The sequence below is a fragment of the Rhinolophus ferrumequinum genome, chromosome 12 (genome assembly GCF_004115265.2).
Source record: "Rhinolophus ferrumequinum isolate MPI-CBG mRhiFer1 chromosome 12, mRhiFer1_v1.p, whole genome shotgun sequence".
NCBI classification, from domain to species: Eukaryota; Metazoa; Chordata; class Mammalia; order Chiroptera; family Rhinolophidae; genus Rhinolophus; species Rhinolophus ferrumequinum.
Window position 1 is genome coordinate 41,889,402 of NC_046295.1, and position 21,396 is coordinate 41,910,797.

The window sequence follows — 21,396 nt, forward strand, 5'->3', positions numbered from 1 at the left end:
GCGCGCACGAACCTGTACCTTCCTCCTAGTCCTGCACAACCGTCCTAGCTTCGTTGGTGACCTGCGCTCCTCTTCACGCTGGAACAGCTGTCCACACGGAACCTTTGGGAAAGGCCTGGGACCCCGGCTGAGGGAGTGCGTGTGACCTTCTGGGGGGGTGGGGGGTAAAGGAGAAGGATGAATAAATAGCCGCTCCTAAGCTCCACATCTTTAATGGAAAATTTTTACTCCCCTCCATAGAGCCAATTAAACACAATAAAACCTTGCATGGAACCCCTCTTCCTAGCAAGCGTCGCCAACAATTGCCTAGGGGTAAACCAATATGCCTGAGATAATTACACTAAGCCCAGGGCAATGATTTGCCTGCCAGCGTCCTCAGCGCCAGCCAATATTTGGATAGTGTAGTGTAGTACAGTGTGGTGTGTGTGTGGTGTGTGTGTCTGGTATGTGTGTGTGTGGTGTGTTAAATTACACGCAGAAACTTGAACCAACTGGTTGGTGCCAGGGTGGTTACACGATCTGTTTTTCTTGAGCAGAGGTCCTGTAGGCAGCTGGAGCGCGCAAGTACCGGCCCCCGCCGGTGCTGCTTCGCGCCTGCAAAACTTGCCGGAATTAAATCAACCTCGGGGGAAGGAGGGGAGAGGGGGCGAGTGCGACCCCCGCACCGAGGCCCAGGCACCACCGGCAGCGCCTGCCGCCACGCCGGGAATCCCCCAGAATACTCCGCGGCGGTGGCGGTGGCTGGACCCTCTCCAAAATGAACTGGGTCCCGCGCTCGAGGTCTGCCCTCTCCGCTGCAACTGCGGCCTGGACCGCTGGGCTGGCGGGGGCTTCAGTGTCTGGAAGCACTTTTTTGCCCTAGCGTAGTGCACCCGCAATGTGGAAGGGTGAAGCTTGCGCGCTTCGCTTGATCTTCGCCGCTCTGTTTTGGTCCAAGTTGCGCGGAGCCGCTCAGCCAGCTGAACGCAATTGGCTTGCGAGACCCAAGGCGCAGGCCACGCGGCTCGCTTGACCCCCGGGCACAGAGCCAAGGTGGTGGCGGCGGGTCTGTAGGCTTGTAACGAGCCTCACCCGGTGAGCGCGCAGCTCACAGCTCTTTTAGTGTTCAGGTTATGTTTCGTGAGGCTTGCCCCGAGAGCCCCTGAGGGGCCCCTCCCCTCGCTGTGTCCCGGGACGCCACGGAGCCCACTTGCCCGACGGGAACATCCCAGCTCTCCCAAGGAGGAGGCGCTGCTTTTCCAGGAGCACGCGAAAAGATGCTCTCGCAAGGCTTAGTAAAAGATGCCTTTGCCTGCGCGGTGTGCGCGGTCAAGGCAGGAAGAGCCGTTGAGCGCTGGGCAATGCAGAACTCCCACCAGCATTTTCTGGGGGGCTTCTGGGCCTAGATAGGGCCGTTCTCGCACCCCGTCGATCAAGGCAGAAGGAGACTGCCGGCTCTCGCGGGCTCTAGTTGTCACTGTAAACTGTGGGCATCCTCGGAATTCCTCCACGGCTTCGCGAGGCCAGGAGGCCGTCTGCTGCTCGGCTCCTAACCTGCCTCAGCGGACCAAAAATCCCGAAGAAACTACATTGGCGGAATGTTCCCGGCCTGAAGTGACAGTGAAATAATGCAACTCTGAAAGGGTCTCCTTCATTTAGGACAGGCTGAGGCTGCTCTTTCCCCCAGGCCCCTCTGGCACACTTCACCTTAACTGTTCTTACCTACTCTGAAACAGCTGCTGGCCTAAGAAAATTTCGCCAAATAGCACTCGTCAGAAAGCTAGTTCCCGACTATAAGATAAAAAGTTTGAACCTTCCCGGTTCACCGCACTCCTACGACCAAAGGGGAGACAACCCCCCCTCGTGGTCCTCCTCTCAGGCAGCTCACCGGAAGTCAGAAGATAAAAACACTCCACCTGGTGCCGCCAAGGTTGGAGGGTAAGGGACAGTCTCCCAGTAGTCTGGACTGACGGCCTTCTGCCTTCTGATTTAGGCACAGAAAAGAAGAAATTAAAAATCGAGTGAGCCACAGTTTCCTAATTGTTCTTTTCTCTCCTCAACTCGCGAACTGAAAGGGACCCGTGAAATTTCCAACTTCAGACATCTCATTTACAGATACTGAGACTGAGGCCCAGAGACGGGAAGAGGGTGTATTTTTTCCCTAAACTCTGCTTTTCCTCCCAGCCCAAGGGCAGAAGTAGCCAAAACCGTAATATAACTTCGGGTTCTCCCTGCAGTCCACTGGGATTCGCTGCTGGCTGTGCGGATGAGTGTGGAGCAGGTACTTACTTCTGCGACCTGCAAGTAGCAGGACATCAGCGCTGCGGCCCGTCCACCTTTCTCTCACAGATCACACCAGGGCCCTGCAGATTGATCATTTTGACCTCCTACTTGATTTTAATTATCCCCCTTTCCCTCGATGTGCTAAGAATAGCAAAGACTTCGTTCCGACACACCCAGGTGATGGACCTCTGAGCTCCCACTCCTCTCAGGCCGCAGCTCAGACGTCACCACCCCGGAGAAATGCCTCACCCTGCCGCCTCTACGGGTCATGAGAAGAGCAGTGGAGCCTCCATCTGCCAAACACTTAGTGTCTATCCTAATTTCCTGGTTACAGTCAGCTCTCCCTCTAGACCGCGGTCCTGGAGCACAGAGAGCTGTCTCGTGCCTCCGTGTACCTGGCACAGATCGTTGGGCCTAACATATAGTTGGCGCACAATAAAGTTGTGAAGTTGCATTTGACGAAAACGCCCCTGGCTCTCGTCCCCCATGAGCTTTTCCCTCAACCCTCCAGGCATTGGAATTTCTTTCAGAGAAGATGCCTGGAGGCCACAATGCTCCGAACTTGGCCCAGAGTGGTTAGCCCAGGAGAAAGGTAGTGTGAGGAGAGAGAAGCTCAGAGCAGGTAGGTGGGAAGAGGGAAGTGTAAGGCGGGGACAGTCTGGGGATGCAGGAAAGGACAGAGAAAGCAGGATCCAGTCCCCCTCTGCCGTGCGTCGCGACCCGGGTGGCGTGCAGCAGAGTGGACCGCACCAGGGACTGCACCCCTCCCTGTGAACAGCCTGCGCTCCCCCGCCCCACTTGGCGGCGACTGGGGGGCTGCGAGCGGATGGTGAATGCTGTGGGTGGGGGCGCCCGAACCCAGGCGGAGGAGGAGGCGGGGGCAAAGCACCGCGCCTCCTTGCCCCTTCTTCAGCAAGAGACGCGGCGGCGGCGCGGAGTCCCTTAGCCTGGGTCATGTGATAGTCCTCGAAGCGCGAGCTGCGGGGGTCTTGGCGTTTCGGGGACCATTACAAAACGCAGCCAGGAGAGGCGCGTCGCTGCCACAGCCGCCGCCGCCGCCTCTCCAGCTCAAGACGGGCCCGGGAGAGCGGCGGCAGCTGCGGCGCGGACGCCAGAGCGGGGCCTCCGCGAGTCTCGCATCCTCTGGGCATTCGCAGCCGCCCCCTCAGGCTCCCCGCTCGAGCCCCGCGCCTGCGCCCCTCCTCGGAGACTGCAAGCGCCGCGGCTGCAACAACCACCAAACTTTTTTCCCCCCAAGCGACCGCCTACAGCTCTATCCCCAGCTAGCCGGGAGCTGCCGGAGAAAGCGGGAGACGCGGGCTGCCAGTACCCGGGCTCCTTCTCCTTACCTCGCCTCTCCCCTCCAGAAAAAAGAACTGCAGAGCGGACTAAGTGGCGGGTCAGAGGGCAGCGCTCAGCACGGGTAGGTGCCCGCCGCCCCGGGCCTCCAGGACCAAGAGCGCCAACTCGGATTTAAAGGGCCAGAGCCCTGACTGTCCAGCCCGCTTCTTTCCAGTCTGCTTGGCCTGCGCTTCCTTCGGAACCGGGGAAGCAAAGAGGAGGCCGGAAGGGAACACGGCCCTCTCCACTCCTCCTCCGCCAGTTCCAGCGCTCACTCTGCCCACCCACGGGGAGACGCCGCGAGGGTGGCGGTGAAGCTGGCGCGCCCTGCCCGCGACTGTGCGCGCCGGTCGGCAACCGTCGGGGCCAGAAGTTGTGGTCGTCGGACAGCTAAGTTGGCACAAGAGGCCAAGCGGGGAGACCGCAGACAGCTGAGAGAAGGCGGCAGAGAAACCGCGAGAGGGTCTGGGGGGGACAGAGGGCGGGGTGGCGGGGCTGGGCGGGCGGAGTAGGAGTTAGTGGAGACAGCCAGGCCCCGGGAGCGGGGTGAGGAACCGTAGGGCGGTGGAGGCGCCAGGGGAGATGCCGCGGCCGGGGAAGAGTTCGTACAGCGACCAAAAGCCGCCCTACTCGTACATTTCGCTGACCGCCATGGCCATCCAACACTCGGCCGAAAAGATGCTGCCGCTGAGCGACATCTACAAGTTCATCATGGAGCGCTTCCCCTACTATCGTGAGCACACGCAGCGTTGGCAGAACAGCCTACGCCACAACCTCTCCTTCAACGACTGCTTCATCAAGATCCCGCGGCGGCCCGACCAGCCCGGCAAGGGCAGCTTCTGGGCGCTGCATCCCGACTGCGGTGACATGTTCGAGAACGGCAGCTTTCTGCGGCGCCGCAAGCGCTTCAAGGTGCTGCGCGCGGACCACACTCACCTGCACGCAGGAAGCACCAAGGGTGCGCCAGGTGCGGGCCCGGGAGGGCACCTGCACCCGCACCACCCGCACCACCCGCACCACCACCACCACCATCATCATCACGCTGCAGCGCACCACCACCACCACCACCCGCCCCAGCCGCCGCCGCCCCCGCCCCCGCCGCACATGGTGCACTATTTCCACCAACAGCCGCCTCCGGCTTCGCATGCGCCGCCTCACCTCCCGTCGCAGCCGCCACAGCAGCCGTCCCAGCAGTCGCAGCCTCAGCAGCCGTCTCACCCCGGCAAGATGCAGGAGGCGGCGGCCGTGGCAGCGGCCGCGGCGGCGGCTGCGGCGGCGGCGGTGGGCAGTGTGGGGCGCCTGTCACAATTCCCGCCGTACGGTCTGGGCTCTGCTGCCGCGGCTGCTGCAGCCGCCGCAGCGTCCACGTCGGGCTTCAAGCACCCGTTCGCCATCGAGAACATCATCGGCCGGGACTACAAGGGCGTGCTGCAGGCGGGCGGGCTGCCCTTGGCGTCGGTCATGCACCACCTGGGTTATCCCGTGCCAGGCCAGCTCGGCAATGTTGTCAGTTCCGTGTGGCCGCACGTCGGTGTCATGGATTCGGTGGCTGCGGCCGCTGCGGCCGCCGCCGCCGCGGGGGTACCTGTGGGCCCAGAGTACGGCGCCTTTGGGGTGCCGGTTAAGGCCCTGTGCCACTCGGCAAGCCAGAGCCTGCCTGCGGTGCCCGTGCCCATCAAGCCGACTCCAGCACTGCCGCCGGTGGCCACGCTGCCGCCCACGCTCAGTGTCCCCGCGGCCGCACAGCAGCCTCCGGCGCCATCCACCGTGTGCCCGGCTGCTACGGCCTCGCCTGTCACCTCCCTGCTGGAGCCCACTGCCCCGAATGCCGCGGAGAGCAAGAGTGGCTCCCTGCACTCGGTGCTGGTGCACTCCTAGGGCACCCAGCGGGAGGAGGAAGACAACACAGTGAGAGACGCCTGGCGGGAAACCGTGGCAGAGGGAGAGGGCGCCCTGACCAGGCTGCGTTGAGCTGACTAGCCCCAGCCTTTGCCGAAAAGGGAAGGTATTAAAACAAACAAACCCGAAAGTGGATTTTCCAGTGGTCTGAATAAATATAACACTTCTGGTGTCTGTGTTTATACTATGTTGTACAATCACATTAATGAAAGCCAATTTTCAGGTAAGAGTTTCTATTGTAATTAATTCTATAAATCAATAAGTTATTGGGGAAGGGAAGGAAGGAGTTTGGGGTGGACTCATTCGCTGGCAAATTGAAATGGATTTCGACCTTTATTCTTGGGACCAGAAGTTGTCGAATCTAAACATCCCGAGCAGAAATCTAACAGAAAGCGACGCTGAAATAGACCTCAGCCACCAAGTTTCTCTCCGCTGGTGTCATACCGGGCAGCCACCTCCCGTAAAACATTTAAGACGAAACTGTTATTCACTAAGGAAATCTCGTTTAATTTAAGAAAGAAAAGAGGGAGCGTTAGATGCCGTTATTTTCCTGGCCAGGGAATGGGCAAGGACACAGTATCATGAATAAAGCCGCTTTAGGGGGCAGTGTGAACCCCACAAAGGATCTTGGGAAACAGTTACGTTTCTTGCTTCTGATCCAGGGGTCGAGAAGGATAGAAGGAACAGCTAAAGCAATTAATTTGCACAAAAGAGAATGGCAGCGGCTTAAACAGCAAAGCCCCAGATTCCAAAAGTAAAGTTCAGGAAACACAACCAAAGAGACAATAAAGGCGACTTTCTGCCGGCAATTCGTTTGTGTATCAATCAGATGAGACCGTTAAGGAGCTCCAAAACAATGTGAATTCCCACGATTTGTTCCATTTGGGATTTTAAAGGGAAAAAAATCATTTGCATCGCGGGATTTTGTTTCCCTAACTCATGATGCAAGAAAAATCTGCCTCACCACCCGACAGTATTGCTCTTAACGCTTCCAGGAGGGTTTCTTGGCGGTTGCCTTCCACCCACCTCGGGATAGGTGCGAGAGGATGACCCGGCCACCTTTGCCATCGAATTGGTATTCCGTGTGCCGTTTGGGCGCCTTCGTCTTTCAGGAGAATTCTTCAGTTTCTGTTCGAGAAAGGAAAAGAAACTTAGCTTGCCACGGTTGTTCCTTCCCCCTCCCTTTGAGCCCCAGTAATAGCACTTTACTCGCAGTAAACTTGTGGGAACGAAGTGGGGCGGGTAGGAGGAGGCAGCGGCCCTCTGCCTCTAAATCATCTCTGGCTTGTGTCCGCGCCGCATTTGGGTTGTGACTTTGTACCAAGTTCATGTCTGCCAGTGTTGTTTGCGGTGTTCTCAATTAAAGCTTCTCTCTGCATATGCTGGAGCCCGTGTGAATGTGTTTGCTTCTCGGGAGACGAGGCCGCGGCGTGGGTGCCCACTGCGCGGTCAGAGGCCTGCAAATCCTCCACGTGCCCTTTATTTTTTCACATCAGAACTTCAACGGGGTGAGTTTACAGGCCAGCCACCAGCAGGGACAGGTTTCCTCCACTACTCATTGTATCAGCTGAGGCAATTATCTCTTCTACTACCCATTCTTATGCTGGTTTCCTAACTCAGCTCCAGTCCACCTCAGTGCTACAGACTGAATTAGCAAAAACCCCTAACAGTGATTTTTTTTCTGTTCCTACATGAGGTTCATATCGACACACCAACACCACCACCCAACACCCTTTTCCCTTTTCTGAGGGCCTCGAGGGCAAGCCGCGGCGAAGGAATTCGTGCCATCGGATGGGTACACAGCGGCGCCCCCTTAAGTCTGATAGGCGGGCCCACGACAGGGAGGTTGGCGCCCCGAAGCTGTCACCGCCGCCGCGGCCCATTACCGAGGAGCGCCCGGGCCTGCCACCGCGGCCCGGGGACCTGTTGCACGCAGGCGCCGGCCGCATCCTGGGCGAGCGGGGTTTCGGGTGTACGGCAGCTGGAGGCTCAGGGCCGCAGAACGCCAGGCCCACGAGAGCCGGAGGCCCCGCAGCCTGCGCTCCGCGGAGGGACACTGACGGCTGTAGCCGCTGCGGAGCCGCGCGGGGTGTTGGCGAGGTGACCTGGCCCGGTGCTGGGGACCCCGTTGGGATCCGGGAGCCGCGCGACCTCCGCCCTCCATCTTCGAACAGGGCTCCATCTTGAACCAGTTTCCCTCTGCCCAGCCAGGCCCCATGAAAGCCTCCTCTGACCTTTCCTCCGGAGAAAGTAAAGGGCCAACCAGATAACTCCACACGGAGGATTTTGGTTACTTCTTTAAAAGAGATGTTTCCACGAATCCCTTATTTACAACTCCCCTTGCAGCATGCAGCTAAGTTTTGGCCTGCCTGAGAAGCATATCTCCGTTTAGGTCACTGCCTCCTCGGGGGCTCAGACAGTTCTAGGGTTATCCCATCCTGTCAGCTTGACACTCCGCAACGTTTTTCTCTACACTAGTTGTTGAGATGGAGAAAAGAAGTGGAGACATTGCCATGGGCGTCACAGATTTGGGGGGCCTTGGGAATCTGGATTTTTTTGTCCATCTCTGGGTGAATTGATGATGCCTAGAAGGCCCAGGCCGATACCCCTAGTTCAGAGGCTGCAAGTCACCTGGGCTGAAGAAGGCGTTCTTGGATTCCCCGGGGGGTTTTTTTTTTTTTTTCTTTTTTTCTTTTTTTTCCAAAGGAACATCCCTCTTCCTTTCTCCACGTGCCCGAAAAGACCAGTGAACTTTTTAGCAGTGTCCACTGTTGGTCCCACTTCTGGGAGAGAGGTGCAGCCCAAAGTGATATTTGGCACCCAGAGGAGTGGCCTAAGTGACAGCCCCGCCTGAGGAGAGAAGAGCCTGTGGGCCATGTGTCAGAGAAGGATGACCAATTGACCCTCAACTTTTTCCCAAACCCTCTTGGCACCCAGTCAAACACCCGCATACCCCAGTGGAACCCTTCCTACCTCTGCAGGGAAAACATGGTTCTTTTTGTTTGTACTGTAAGGAGAGAGAGAAAGGAGAATGGAAGGCAAAGTGAGCTTAGAAATGACTCCACTTAAATTTTCATCCAGGAGGAGACCCTGATACCCAAAGGAAGCTATTTATAGCATTAAGACTGGTGAACAAGGGGATTCATGTAAATAAACAAAGGGGGGGGCTTTCTGCCAAAGATCTGATGTCAAGGGAGGTCCCAATTAAAGCCCTGGACATTGCTCTGAAGACCTCTCCTGAGATGGGATCTGCCTGCTAACTGTAACTGTATTGTGAGGGGCTTCCTTCCCATAAGCAACAACCACCCTGTTGCCAAGCTGGGACCTGGCAGGATTAGTCTAGGCAGACCTCTGAGATACCAGGATTGGGAGGACCCCAGGGCCCAGGCTCACTTCTCCACAAGAATCTGATCTTCATACCCCTGTGACAAAAAACACCCACTCAAAGACACTGGAGCCAGATTCAGTACTTATTTTAAATATGTAAAGAGAGGTCAAGCCATTAAAAAAGCATTGTTTTGGTAATAATCTGAGTATACGGAGAACAGTTAAAGCTAATAAGAATAATAAACTGATGGTGATATTTTGGTAACCCTCTCAACTGAGTATGTGATCTTGTATGATTTCACAGGTATTCTCTGTCTTAGCTACATGTTGGGATATAGGGAAAGTAAATTCTGGACCTGAGTGAGATGGAAGTAAAGGCACTTATGTATTTATGACCAGCTCAGTTCACAAATTTAACAAAAATCACTCTGGGTATGCTAAGTACTGGTGGAGACAATATGAAATTATGCTGCTGGGGTTCCAGGATGATAGAAAAGACTGTAGTTGCTTAGCCTGTACCCCACTTCACTAAATGCACAGAATCCTGAGAAAGGTGGGAAGAAACAAGGAGGAAGGAGAAAGGTTTTAGTGTAGATATCCTTTAAAATAAAAGTAGAAGAAAAACAACTTGGAATGATCTGTTTGATTATATTTCCTTGGGAAGCTGACACAGAGCGAAGGGCTATGGGAGGATAAAGCTATTTTAGCTGTGGTTCCTAGGAGAACAGGCCCTCCTGCAAAGGCCGGAATCAGCAGTGTTGGCATCTGGCACTTAGGAAGCCTGTCAGTCAGGCTGGCTTGTGGTCAATTATCTCCTTAAGTAGACTGGCATTAGTCCAGCCAGGGAGGAGGGCTGGTTGCATCCATAGAAATCAAAGCCAGTTAGCTGGAAGTGGCACTGCTGAACTCCAAGCATCTTTGCATTGTGGGGCAGGGAACACTGATCAACACCTCTCCTGGGACTCAAAGGTGACATTTGGCTGCTTGGCACTACTACAGACATACTCCAGAAGAGTATGGAAACAGAATGCCTTAGGAGAAGATATATTGATCATCAAAGCACTAAATCCTTTAAATTCCATTCACTAGCAAAATTGCCATTTCTGATATGCACAAAATTTTACAGAAATTCTTGTGAATTGTGGTGGGTTTTATCTTCTCCACTGGATAAGAATGTTGATTCTTCACTGTACTGACTATGAAATGGGCACAAAGGATAGTTTGGGAGCATGTTCAGGCTTGCATGATGTCACAGGGGTTTGAAGTGGTATTGATGTTAATTAGACTGTGCGTATGTGATTCTGCATGGGGAGGGGGCCAGGGTGGAGTTGGTATTGAAAATGGGAAATTAAAGAAATTGTTTCACATGTCAGTGATAAGCTCTTTGTAGGTGAAAAGGCAGAGAGAGGATCCAAATGGAGGTGGGAAGTCCTCAAATTCCAGAGGGCAAAAGAGTTTCAAGTCCGACATCCTCATTTTGCTCATTGAAAGTATTTTTATTAACTTTATCTTTCAAAGCTGAAACACTACCTTATACCCTCTGGGGGAGATTGAAGAGATCTGCTTGGGATTTGAATTCAGTCTTAAACCATTGTTTAAATGGTATGAGTTTGGCAAAATTCCAGATGTACTCTGTCCCAAGCACTTTTCCCCCTTAACCATCCCTTGTGTATTTTAAGGAAAATTCAAGCCACATGTTGTTCTTTCCCCCTTGCATCCAAATGTCGTTTTATTGAATTTTAGCATGGTCCATGAAATTCAAATTCTGAGTTTTAAGCCATAATATATTCATATGATCTACATGCAGTCACATGATATGCACATATATCATTAAGCAGAAAATAAAGCATCTGAGAACTATACTTTCATTATTATAGTAACATTTCTTTGAACTGAAGAGCCATGCTGAGAATGCCATAATAAAAAGGATTTTATAAAGGTATCAAAAATTCAAAAAAGCTAACTTAGTGACTCATTAAAATATTTTTAATAGAATATTGCTAAGAAGATGTTTTGGTTATGTTTAATTTGATCCAAATAGTTCTCTCCTGCAACAAGGAACAGGTCTTTTGTGTGCACAAGACACCCAGGCTTTGCTTGTAAGTCACAGGTCTCATTATTGCAGCATCATTCAAAAAATGCATTCGAATATGCTTTCCCACCTGAGCCACTTCCAGTCCTGTCAGCACCTTCATGGACAACGTGTTTTTACTGTTACGATGGATGGATGCTTAGTAAGAAGGGACCTGGAAAGCTGCAGTCCAGGCCTAGCTGAACTAGATTCATTCCAGAAAGGATCCACAACATTGAAGCACACAGATGACAAAAGGAAGGAAGGAGAGAGGGAGGGAGGAAAGAAGAAGAGAAGGAGGGAAGAAAAGAAGTTAGAAAGTTAGGAAGGAAGGAAGGAAAGAAGGAGAGAGAGGCAGATATATACATCTAATGCTGACAAAGCAAAAGTAAATTTTAATTATAATTTTCTAACCTAATATTGCTTTTGGTTTTCTCTCAGGAAACTAGATCAATTCTTTCTCTTTGACTATATCTATAACACTACTTACCCAAAGTAATCATGACTTAAAACCAATATTTCTCTCCTTTTGAAAATGTTCCTTAGCTAGAGAGGACAAGGCGTTGTATTACTAACCGGCAGCCTCATTTATTGCCTAAAAAGATAAGCCTTTAGCCTGCCTAAGAATTCATCCTAGGTGAGGATTTTGTGACATTAACTTTGTTGCAATTTATTTGGTAGAGATTAACCTATATCCCCATAGGGAAATATTTAAATACATGATGCTATTTGCATACTATGGAATATTATACAGCCATTACAAATAACGCTTATAAAATTTTACTCATATGGAAAATATTTATGAAATCCTTCTGAGGGAATAATTTCAACTCCATAGTGTACACTGGAAATGTACTAGAAGAGACTACACCAAATATTAACGGTGGTATTTTTAGACTGGTGAAATCGTTTAAGTCATTTTATTTTATTGATTTCCATATGTTCTAGATTGTTTTAGATTATGTCCGTACATAGATCATGTTTTATAACCAGGGAAAAGATTACTCTCAAAAATCTATCCAGCTATCGTAACTGGCATCTCAATAAAATATAAATTATTTTAAAATAGTATCTTAAGTGTGGGAGGAAAGGTGAAGAACTGTCTGGTTGAAATGTTTGTTAAAAGCAAAGAGCAGTAAAGACAAATGAAGCTGCACATACCTTCCTGTCCTGCTGTGCCTTTGAGAAAAGCCCATTGCAGCAGACCCTGCTGGAAGGAAGAAAAGGAGGCTGTCACTTTAAACTTTGACTCTTGGGGAATTTTCTGAGAATCGTTGTCCCATAAAGCTGGAATGGGAAAATGTGAAGGGGTTAAAATTACAAAGGGGGCTTGCTAAAAAATTAATCTCACATTATTTCTTTACCTTTTCTACTAACTTTCTCTCTTTTCATCTTACGCATTTCATGAACTCTTTGTGAAACTAGGCAGATAATGAACACAAAGTAAACACATTCTACTAGCTTAGGCGTTTCCTTCCAAATGAAAAATAATATTCAGTTTTCCAAAATAATACTGCAATTTTTCTCTTTTCTAGTTGGCAAATCCTTTTTGTGTCGTGGTGACGTTTTCAAGGGAAAAGTTTTAGATACTATTTACACTAGCTTGAATAAACCTGTTTTGTGTCGTCCCTGTCTACATTGAAATAGTGGAGTTTTGAAAAATGTAAAAGCCTGTACTACCCAGAATATGCATGCTTTCAAAAGATTAAACATGTCTCAACTTTTATGCCAGATGGTTGATAACCTCTAAAAAATGGCCACAGATCATTGAGATTTGAGTTTTTAAATAAGTTGCACTAGAGAACTAAAATTGTTGAAATTATAAGATTGAATTTTTAACCCAAGAGAACCAGAGAACCAAAGTATAATCAAATATATCCTACTTTACCAGCTTGAGAACAAAATAAGATCCTATTTGTTTAATACACACACAAAAAAATTTGAACCCTGATTCCAGTTATTACTAGAAAATTTCTTCTCTTCTTCCCTGCCCGGAGACCCCTGGCTGACTCAGGCCTGGTTACTCCCACCTGACAAAGGAAAAATAAAAAAATCTAATCAGTCTGCTAACATGGCTTCTCAAACTTTAGGTGCACGTGAGTCATCTGGAGTGGTTTTTAAAACTCAGTGTGCTGGGCCCGACCTCCAACGAGCCTGATTCAGCAGGTGTAATGTGGGGCCGGAGATCCTGCATTTGTAACCAGCTCACAGTTAATGCTGGCTGGGCCCCACGTCACACTTTGAGAAGTTCTATGCTATAAAAAAAAAGATTCCCTTTTGTCCGTTTACCTCACCTACAGACATCTCGGTCCATCAGAGATATGCAAATAACTTTGAACATCATAGAGAAGGTGGCAAGATCTCTATTTCTTTTCTCTAAGAAACTCATTGCTGCATAGTACATTGATCCATCACTTTCCCAATAATCTTTGAGTACTATATACTAATGCACAAGGGAAACAGAAAAAGTCCATATCATTATATCTCTTGTAAACTCTCAAGAAATCAAAGATGATGGAGATGGAGCTCGCGTGAATGTTCACACAGTGCATCGTCTCAGGGAACTCAAACTTTGATTAAAAACAGAGCCGTTCAGCCAAATATTGATGAAATACTTTCTTCTTCAGGGCTGAGGCACTAAATCGTGTGCACGCTAACAAAACAAATGCTAGCAGGATCCAAGCTAGGGCCCCTCCGATCTTTTAGAATCGTGAAATTTCCTATAGCCTCACCATGTACTGTACAGACTCACACCCCAGACTCTCTGGGGAATTTTCATCGGTAGCAAAGAAGATGTAAGGGCTTCCTTGCTCTCAGTTATCACTAACTTATAACTCCAACTCCCACAGACCTGGTTCAGTTTATGGATCATCTCACTGTCCAAAGTACACTGCCCTTTTACTTAGGAATACTCCAGATGTAAGCTGACTTGCGTAGCAAATGCCAGTGCATGAAGATTTGATTTTACCTTACTTTAGCGTCATGGTCAGAAACTTAAATTCAAATATTTATCATTTCTACTTCTAAAAGTCCTTATGTCATTTCTCAACCAGGAATTTGTCACTGGTTACCTTTTGCCATCCACTGCAGTCTTCTTACCGTTCGCTTGGCCTTGACTCTCTGCTTTGACTGTGCGATCTCCCGTGTCCTCCAGGTGCTTACTTTGCAGCTTGCCTTACTTCACCCCAATGCCCACTAATGCCTTATGAAAACATTTCACTTTATTTCTCTGTTTCTCTAACTCTTTCCAGACTGTAAGATTGAGATCTCACCTTTTACAATGAAAGTGGTCTATCAAGTTATTTTCCTAAATGAAGGCAGCTCTTTTTATAAAAGATCTAAGATGTTAGCTATTAAAATCACGGTTTTTAAAAAGTTTATTGGGGTGACAATCATTAGTAAAGTTACCTAGGTTTTAGGTGTACAATTCTGTAATGCATCATCTATATATCATGTTGATGATGTTTACCACCCAGAGTCAGTTCTCCTTCCATCACCATATATTTGATCCCCCTTACCCTCATTTACCCCCTCGCCCCCACCTTTACCCTCTGGTAACCACTAAACTATTGTCTATGTCTGTGAGTTTTTGTTTCTTCATTTGTTTATCTTGTTCCTTTGCTGTTTTTAGTTTTATATCCCACATATCAGTGAAATCATATGATTTTCTACTTTTTCTGTCTGACATTTCGCTTAACACAATAATCTCAAGATCCATCCATGCTGTCACAAATGACACTATTTCATCTTTCCTTATGGCCGAATAGTATTCCATTGTATATATATACCACATCTTCTTTAATTAATCATCTATCAAAGGACACTTTGGTTGTTTCCATGTCTTGGTCACTGTAAATAAAGCTACAATGAACATAGGAGCACATAATCTTTACAGACAAATGTTTTCAGATTTTTTGGGTAGATACCCAGGAGAGGGATTGCCGGGTCATATGGTGATTCTATTTTTAATTTTTTGAGGAACCTCCACACTGCCTTCCAAAGCGGCTGCACCAGTCTGCATTCCCACCAACAGTGTATGAGGGTTCCTTTTTCTCCACAGCCTCTCCAACACTTGTTACTATTTGTCTTGTTGATGATAGCCATTCTAACTGGTGTGAGGTGGTATCTCATTGTGGTTTTTATTTGCATTTCTCTGATAATTAGTGATGTTGAGCATTTTTTCATATGTCTATTGGCTTCAAAGGGAAGGGAAGTAAAAGCTAAAATAAATAAATGGGACTATATCAAACTTAAAAGCTTGTGCACAGCAAAAGAAACCATCAACAAAATAAAGAGGCAACCAAACGAATGGGAGAATATTTTTGCAAACAATGCCTCTTGTAAGGGGCTAATATCCAAAAACTATAAGGAACTCATACAACTCACAACAACAACAAAAAAATCTAATTAAAAAATGGCAGAGGACCTGAATAGACATATCTCCAAAAAGGACATACAGATGGCCAATAGACATACAAAATCACATTTTTAAAATCTAATTACACACACATATCCATTCCATAAGCATGTATTCAATACTGTATTGCAGTCACTATGTCAGGTGCTGACAAGACATGTTTCGTACTGCATCAATTATTAAGCTACCGTCTCTCATCTCGAAACCTACCCCTTTCTACTCAGCTCTGAGATGCTGGTGCTGGAACTTTGCAAACCACATTGCTGCTTTGCCAGCTAGCTATGTACTGGGTCCTGGTAATAGGGGGTTCTTTCTAGTGGCCGTTAGCAAAGACAGAGAAAGAACGGAAATGCTCCTTTCTATTGTTTCCTCTGCGGCTGCCTTTCTGCTTGTGATTCCTGGAATCATCATGCAGCAAAGCTTCTTCACCCTGCAGTTCCTTCCTGCATCAGTAGCTAACCCTGTTAGAAGTTTTTCCAACACTTGAAGAACTAGCCTTATCTCTGAGCTTCATCTCAGAGCCACCAGCACAGGTTAGCAGATGCCCCCTGACATGCTGAGGTTTAGCTCCATGGGGATCACCTCCACGTTTCTAAGCGTTAATAATTCCAACTTCTTCCTGTTGTACTCTCCACCCTAGGGGTGGTAGTGCTGCCTACAGTTGCTATGGCTGTGATACCTTAGAGTTCTCTTTCTACCCTTTCAGTTATTAACATCTTTACACCTAGTTAACAATTCATTGTATTAAATACGGTCTGTAGAAATAACTAGAATGGTTTCTGTCTCCTGACAAGACTTTGATACATCTGCCCTCAGGGACTCAATAGTCTAAAGCAGAAGATTGTCTCCTCTGACAAAGATGTGTATAAAGTAAGTGCAGGAGAGCAAGGAGGAAAATGTAAAGTTCAAATTTATAATATGAAACAATAAGTATAGAAATAGATATGCTAATACTTTTCAACCAAGAAAAACAATTAAAACATTTATTCACTTTTGCAAATAACAAAATAATAAAAATAACTGTTAAAGCATGTATTTATAGCAGCATGATCTTGTGTTCTCCCTGCATGACTTCATTGCAATGTGAGTTTGGAAAGTTGCATCAGTTTGCAGATAGGTTCTTCAATCTGTGTGACAGACCCAGTCCAGGAGCTAATTCCCCACGGTGAGGCTATACCAGAACACACCGTTTAACTTCTGCTTTCGAAGAATCAAGGAACAAAAATGACCCAATTCTCTCTGGGAATGTAGGAGACTAGAGAACAAAGTGGTAAAACAATCAAATAAAACCTATTGAGAACAAACCAAACTGATCATGTGAGTTGAAGGCAAATAGAGTGTTTTTTGAAATTTCTGAACATGACAATTTTGCTTATAGATGTGATATGGGGATAATGAACATTTTAAACTCCTTATAATCCTAAAAGCTAGCATGTATTGAGCTTTTTTACTTAGCATCAATGAGCTAAGTGCTTTACATCTTAAATCTGACGTAACTTCACAACAACTATTTACTTTAGGTGCTTCTATTATCTTTATTTTACAGATGAGAGAACTGAGATACAGGCTGTTCAAGGAACTTGCCCAAAACCATGCAGCTAAACCCAGAGCTCTTCATTTGGGGGGATACTGACTTCCCTTAAGCTCCTTAAGAATGTCCCACAAAATGATAGCAAGTTGGAATAAACACACTTCAGGAACTTTTGTACAGTTTTCTATTAGAGCAGCAAATATACTATATTTAGAAATGGTAGTTTATTTATTTTTAAGTTTTTATTAAAATATAGCTAACATATATTATATTAGTTTCAGGGGTACACCATAGTTATTCAACATATATATACTTAAGTGATCACTATGATAAGTCCAGCAACCATCTGACACCATAGTATGCTGTCACAATATTATTGACAATATTCCAGATGCTGTACATTTCATCCCCATGACTTATTGGTTTTATACCTGGAAATCTGAACTTCTTATTCCCCTTTACATTTTCCCCTTCTTTTTTAATTTTTCAATTACAGTTGACATTCAATATTACTTTATATTAATTTCAGGTGTACAGCATAATGATGAGACATTTTTATAATTTAAGAAGTGATCTCCCAACTAGTCTAATACCCGCCTGCCACTATACATAGCTATTATCATATCATTGACTATATTCCCTATGCTTTACTTTACATCCCCATGACTATTTTGTAACTACCAATTTGTACTTCTGAATGCCTTCACCTTTTTCACCCTGTCCCCCAACCTCCTCCTGTCTATCACCCCAATAGATCCAGTACTCATCTGACACCATACATAATATTATTGACTATATGCCTTATGTTATACCCTGCAACCCCTGACTACCTTGTAACAACCAATTTGTACTTCTTCATCCCTTCCTCTTTTTCACCTACTCCCTCAACCCCCTCCCATCTGGCAACCATCAAAATGTTTTCTGTACCTATGAGTGTGCTTCTGTTTTGTTTATTTTTTCTTTAAATACCACATATAGCAAAATCACATTGCATCTGTCTTTTGCAGGCTGACATATTTCACTCAGCCCAATACCCTCCAGGTCCATCCATGCTGCCGCATGGCAAGAACCCATTACTTTCCATGGCCTAGCAATCCATTATACATATATGCACCACCTATTCTTCATCTATTCATCCATCAACGGAGACACCCGGGGTGCACCCCACATCTTGGCCATTGTAAGCAATGCTATAATGAACATATTGATGTACATGTCCTCTTGAAGTAGTGTTTTGGGTTTTTTTCAGGTAATTACCCAGAAGTGGGATTACTGGGTCCTTCTTTATCTTTTGTTATAAAGTCTATTTTGTCTGACATAAGTGTTACTACTCCAGCTTTTTTGTTTGTTTGTTTACATTTTCATGTCATAACCTTTTTCATCCCTTTACTTTCTGTGTGTGTGTGTGTGTGTGTGTGTGTGTGTCTTTTGATCTGAAATGAGTCTCTTATAGGCAGCATATGTAAGGGTCTTGATTTCTTATCCATTCAGTCACCCTATCTTTTGATTGGAGCATCTTATCCATTTACATTGAAAGTAATTGTTGATAGATATGTAGTTACTGCCATTTTATTATTCATATTTTTTATCTTTTCTTTTCCTTTTTTTCTTAAAGAAGTTCCTCGAAGATTCCTTGTAATACTGGTTTGGTGGTGATGAAGTCCTTTAGCTTTTACTTGTCTGGGAAGCTCTTTGTATGTCCTTTGATTCTAAATGATAGTTTTGCTGGGTAATCTCGGTTGTAGATTTGAATATTTCCTGTCAATCCCTTCTGACCTGCAAGGTTTCTGTTGAAAAATCAGCTGACAGTTTCATGGGAACTGTCTTGTAGGTAACTAACTGCTTTTCTCTTGCTGCTTTTAAGATTCTTTTTTGTCTTTAACTTTTGGCATTTTAATTATGATGTATCTTGGTGCTGGCTTCTTTTGGTTCACCTTGTTTGGGACTCTCAGAGTTTTCGGCTTGTACGAGTATACTTAACTCCTTCACCAGGTTAGGGAAGTTTTCAGTCATTATTTCTTCAGACAGATTTTCAATTGCTTGCTCTGTCTCTTCTCCTTCTGGTATCCCTATGATGCAAATGGTAGTACACTTGATGTTGTCCCAAAGGCCCCTTAAACTCTCTCTCTCTCTCTCTTTCTCTCTCTCTCTCTCTCTCTCTCTCTCTCTCTCTCTCTCTCTCTCTCTCTCTCTCTTTCTGTTCTGATTGGATGTTTTCTGCTACCTTATTTTTTAAATTGATGATTTGATCCTCTGTTTCATCTATCCTACTGTTGATTCCCTCTAATGTATTCTTCATTTCAGTTATTGTAATCTTTGTTTCTGACTGGTTCATTTTTATGTGTTTTTTTTTTCATTTCCATTTTTATGTTTCCTATCTCTTTGTTGAAGTTCTCCCTGAGATCACTGAGCATCCGTATAACCAGTATTAGGAACTCTGCATTTGGTAGATTGCTTATCTCCATTTTGCTTAGTTCTTTTTCTGGAGCTTTGTTCTGTTCTTTTATTTGGGACATGTTTCTTTGTCTCTCCATTTTGGCTGCCTCCCTGTGTTTTTTCTATGTATTAGGTAGGGCTATTATGCCTCTTTGTCTTAGTAGAGTGGCCTTATGTAGTAGGTGCCCTGTGGGACCCAGTGGAGCAGTCTCCCTGGTTACCAGAGCTGGGTGCTCCAGGTGTGTCCCTTGTATGGGTTGTGTGTGCCCTCCCATTATTGTTGAGACTTGATTGCTGTGTGCATGTCAGTGGGGAAGGATTGAAGCACAGGCTGATTAGTTGTGAGGATTGGCTGCGATTACAGTGGAGGAGCTATTGTGCAGGGGTGACCCTACAGTGCAGGGTTCACTTTAGTGGTGCTCTGGTGCCTGCCCAGTCTACACTTTGGGTATGTCATCCTTGGAGTAGCTGGGTGATGCTCTGGCTGAGTCCAAAGCTGTCCACTGGGCCTGCCAGCCCCTGGAACTCCTGGGAGGGGACCCACAGCAGGCCAAGTTTAGCCAATGTCTATGCCCTGCCTGGGGCCACATGGCATGAGTCACAAAGCAATCCAGAAATGGCTGCTGCCCTCACTATGCTTGGAGTTGACCTTGAGAAGCCAAGCCGTGAACTAAGGTCGGCTGTCGCTAATGCCAGACTCAAGGTTGCTCAGCCATAGGTACAGGACATGCTGTAGCCAGATGCTGTTTGTTTGGGTTTTATGAACCTTTGAGAGATTTTAGGAAAGTCTACAGCATGAGCCAAGGCAGGCCGTTTATATGAAAAAGCCACTGGAAGTGGCTTGAGAGTGCCCGAAATTTGGGTGGGGTGTGATCTCTGTGGTCTCAGGGAATCACTAGGACAGGGCAGAGGAAAGATGATAGCCAGTTTAATGGAGACTCAGATATGATGTCTGTCTGCATCTGCATGCAGGGAGGGGGAGGGCTCAACAAAGAAACAATGGCTTCCATCCGCTCCTCAATCCGGGAGAAAGCTGCCCCTCTAGACCTCATCCTGAAGCTAGACAATTCAGTTTCTCCCCGTATGTCCCTGGCACCTTTTGAACTGCTGCCCCAGTGCTGGAGTTCAGAGTGAATGAGTCTGTCATCCAGTAAGTTTGTGCATGGGTCTTTTAAGAGGAGCACCTGGGAGAGCAGCCGCCCTCCGTCTCACTCAGTTACAATCTGTGCTGGTTTTCACAGCCAGAAGTTATAGGGACTTCTCTCCCTGGCACTGAAACCTGAGGCTGAGGAGGGGTTGGGACCCCTCACTGCTTGGGGGTGGGAACCTCCACAGCAGAGATATTCCTCCTGACTTTTAATGGTCACACATGAGTGTGGGACTAGCCCATTTCATGCCTCTGCCCCCTTACCAGTCTTGTGGTCACTTCTTTTGTATGCCTTTAGTTTTAGTTCAGCTAGACTTCAGGCAATTCTTAATAATGGTTGTTCTGTGGTTCAGGTGCAATTGATGTGGTACTGAGAGGAGGTGAACACAGCGTTTATCTACTCCATCATCTCAACTGGAAAATATATAGAAATGGTAGTTTTGACTGAGTATTCAAGTGCTTAACCAACCAAATAACTAATCAACAAGCTCAAGAGAAATTTGAGCACTATGGCTTCCAGATTTATTTTGATGTCAGAGACCAAGTTGACCCAGTACCTAATATTTTGCTGGCTTGTTATTAATATTTGTGGAAATCTTTTCAAAGTTTCTAAAGATTCCTATCCTTTTCATCTTTATATCTCTGCTGCCTAGGATAATACCTAACTCATGATAAGTTCTTAGTAAAGGTTTATTGAAGAGAAAGAAGAATTGGGTTAATATAATCCTCCATCCTGATTTAATGAATATTCAAATGTGTAAACTGTGTGCCTAAATGGTTAAAATAAAATTTAGGTAACTAAATCCAAGTTACCTTAAATGGCTTCAAGAGAGACAGAGATTCAGTTACTTTGCTAGGATCATTTAGCTAGTTTATGATGAAGCAAGCACTGAGTCTCAGGGCAGTCAAATTCAAGCCCAGCTCTTATTCACAGTGTTAAACTGCTTTGAAAAGTCTCTTAACTT

At 46.9% G+C, this 21,396-nt stretch overlaps 1 protein-coding gene across 1 annotated transcript; it reads left to right on the plus strand.

The window, feature by feature from the left end:
• Nucleotides 1-4,185: 4,185 nt before the first annotated feature.
• FOXB2 (forkhead box B2) lies at nt 4,186-5,481 on the plus strand. The gene has a single exon (XM_033122198.1). The coding sequence runs from the start codon at nt 4,186-4,188 to the stop codon at nt 5,479-5,481; it is 1,296 nt and encodes a 431-aa protein (XP_032978089.1).
• Nucleotides 5,482-21,396: the final 15,915 nt, after the last annotated feature.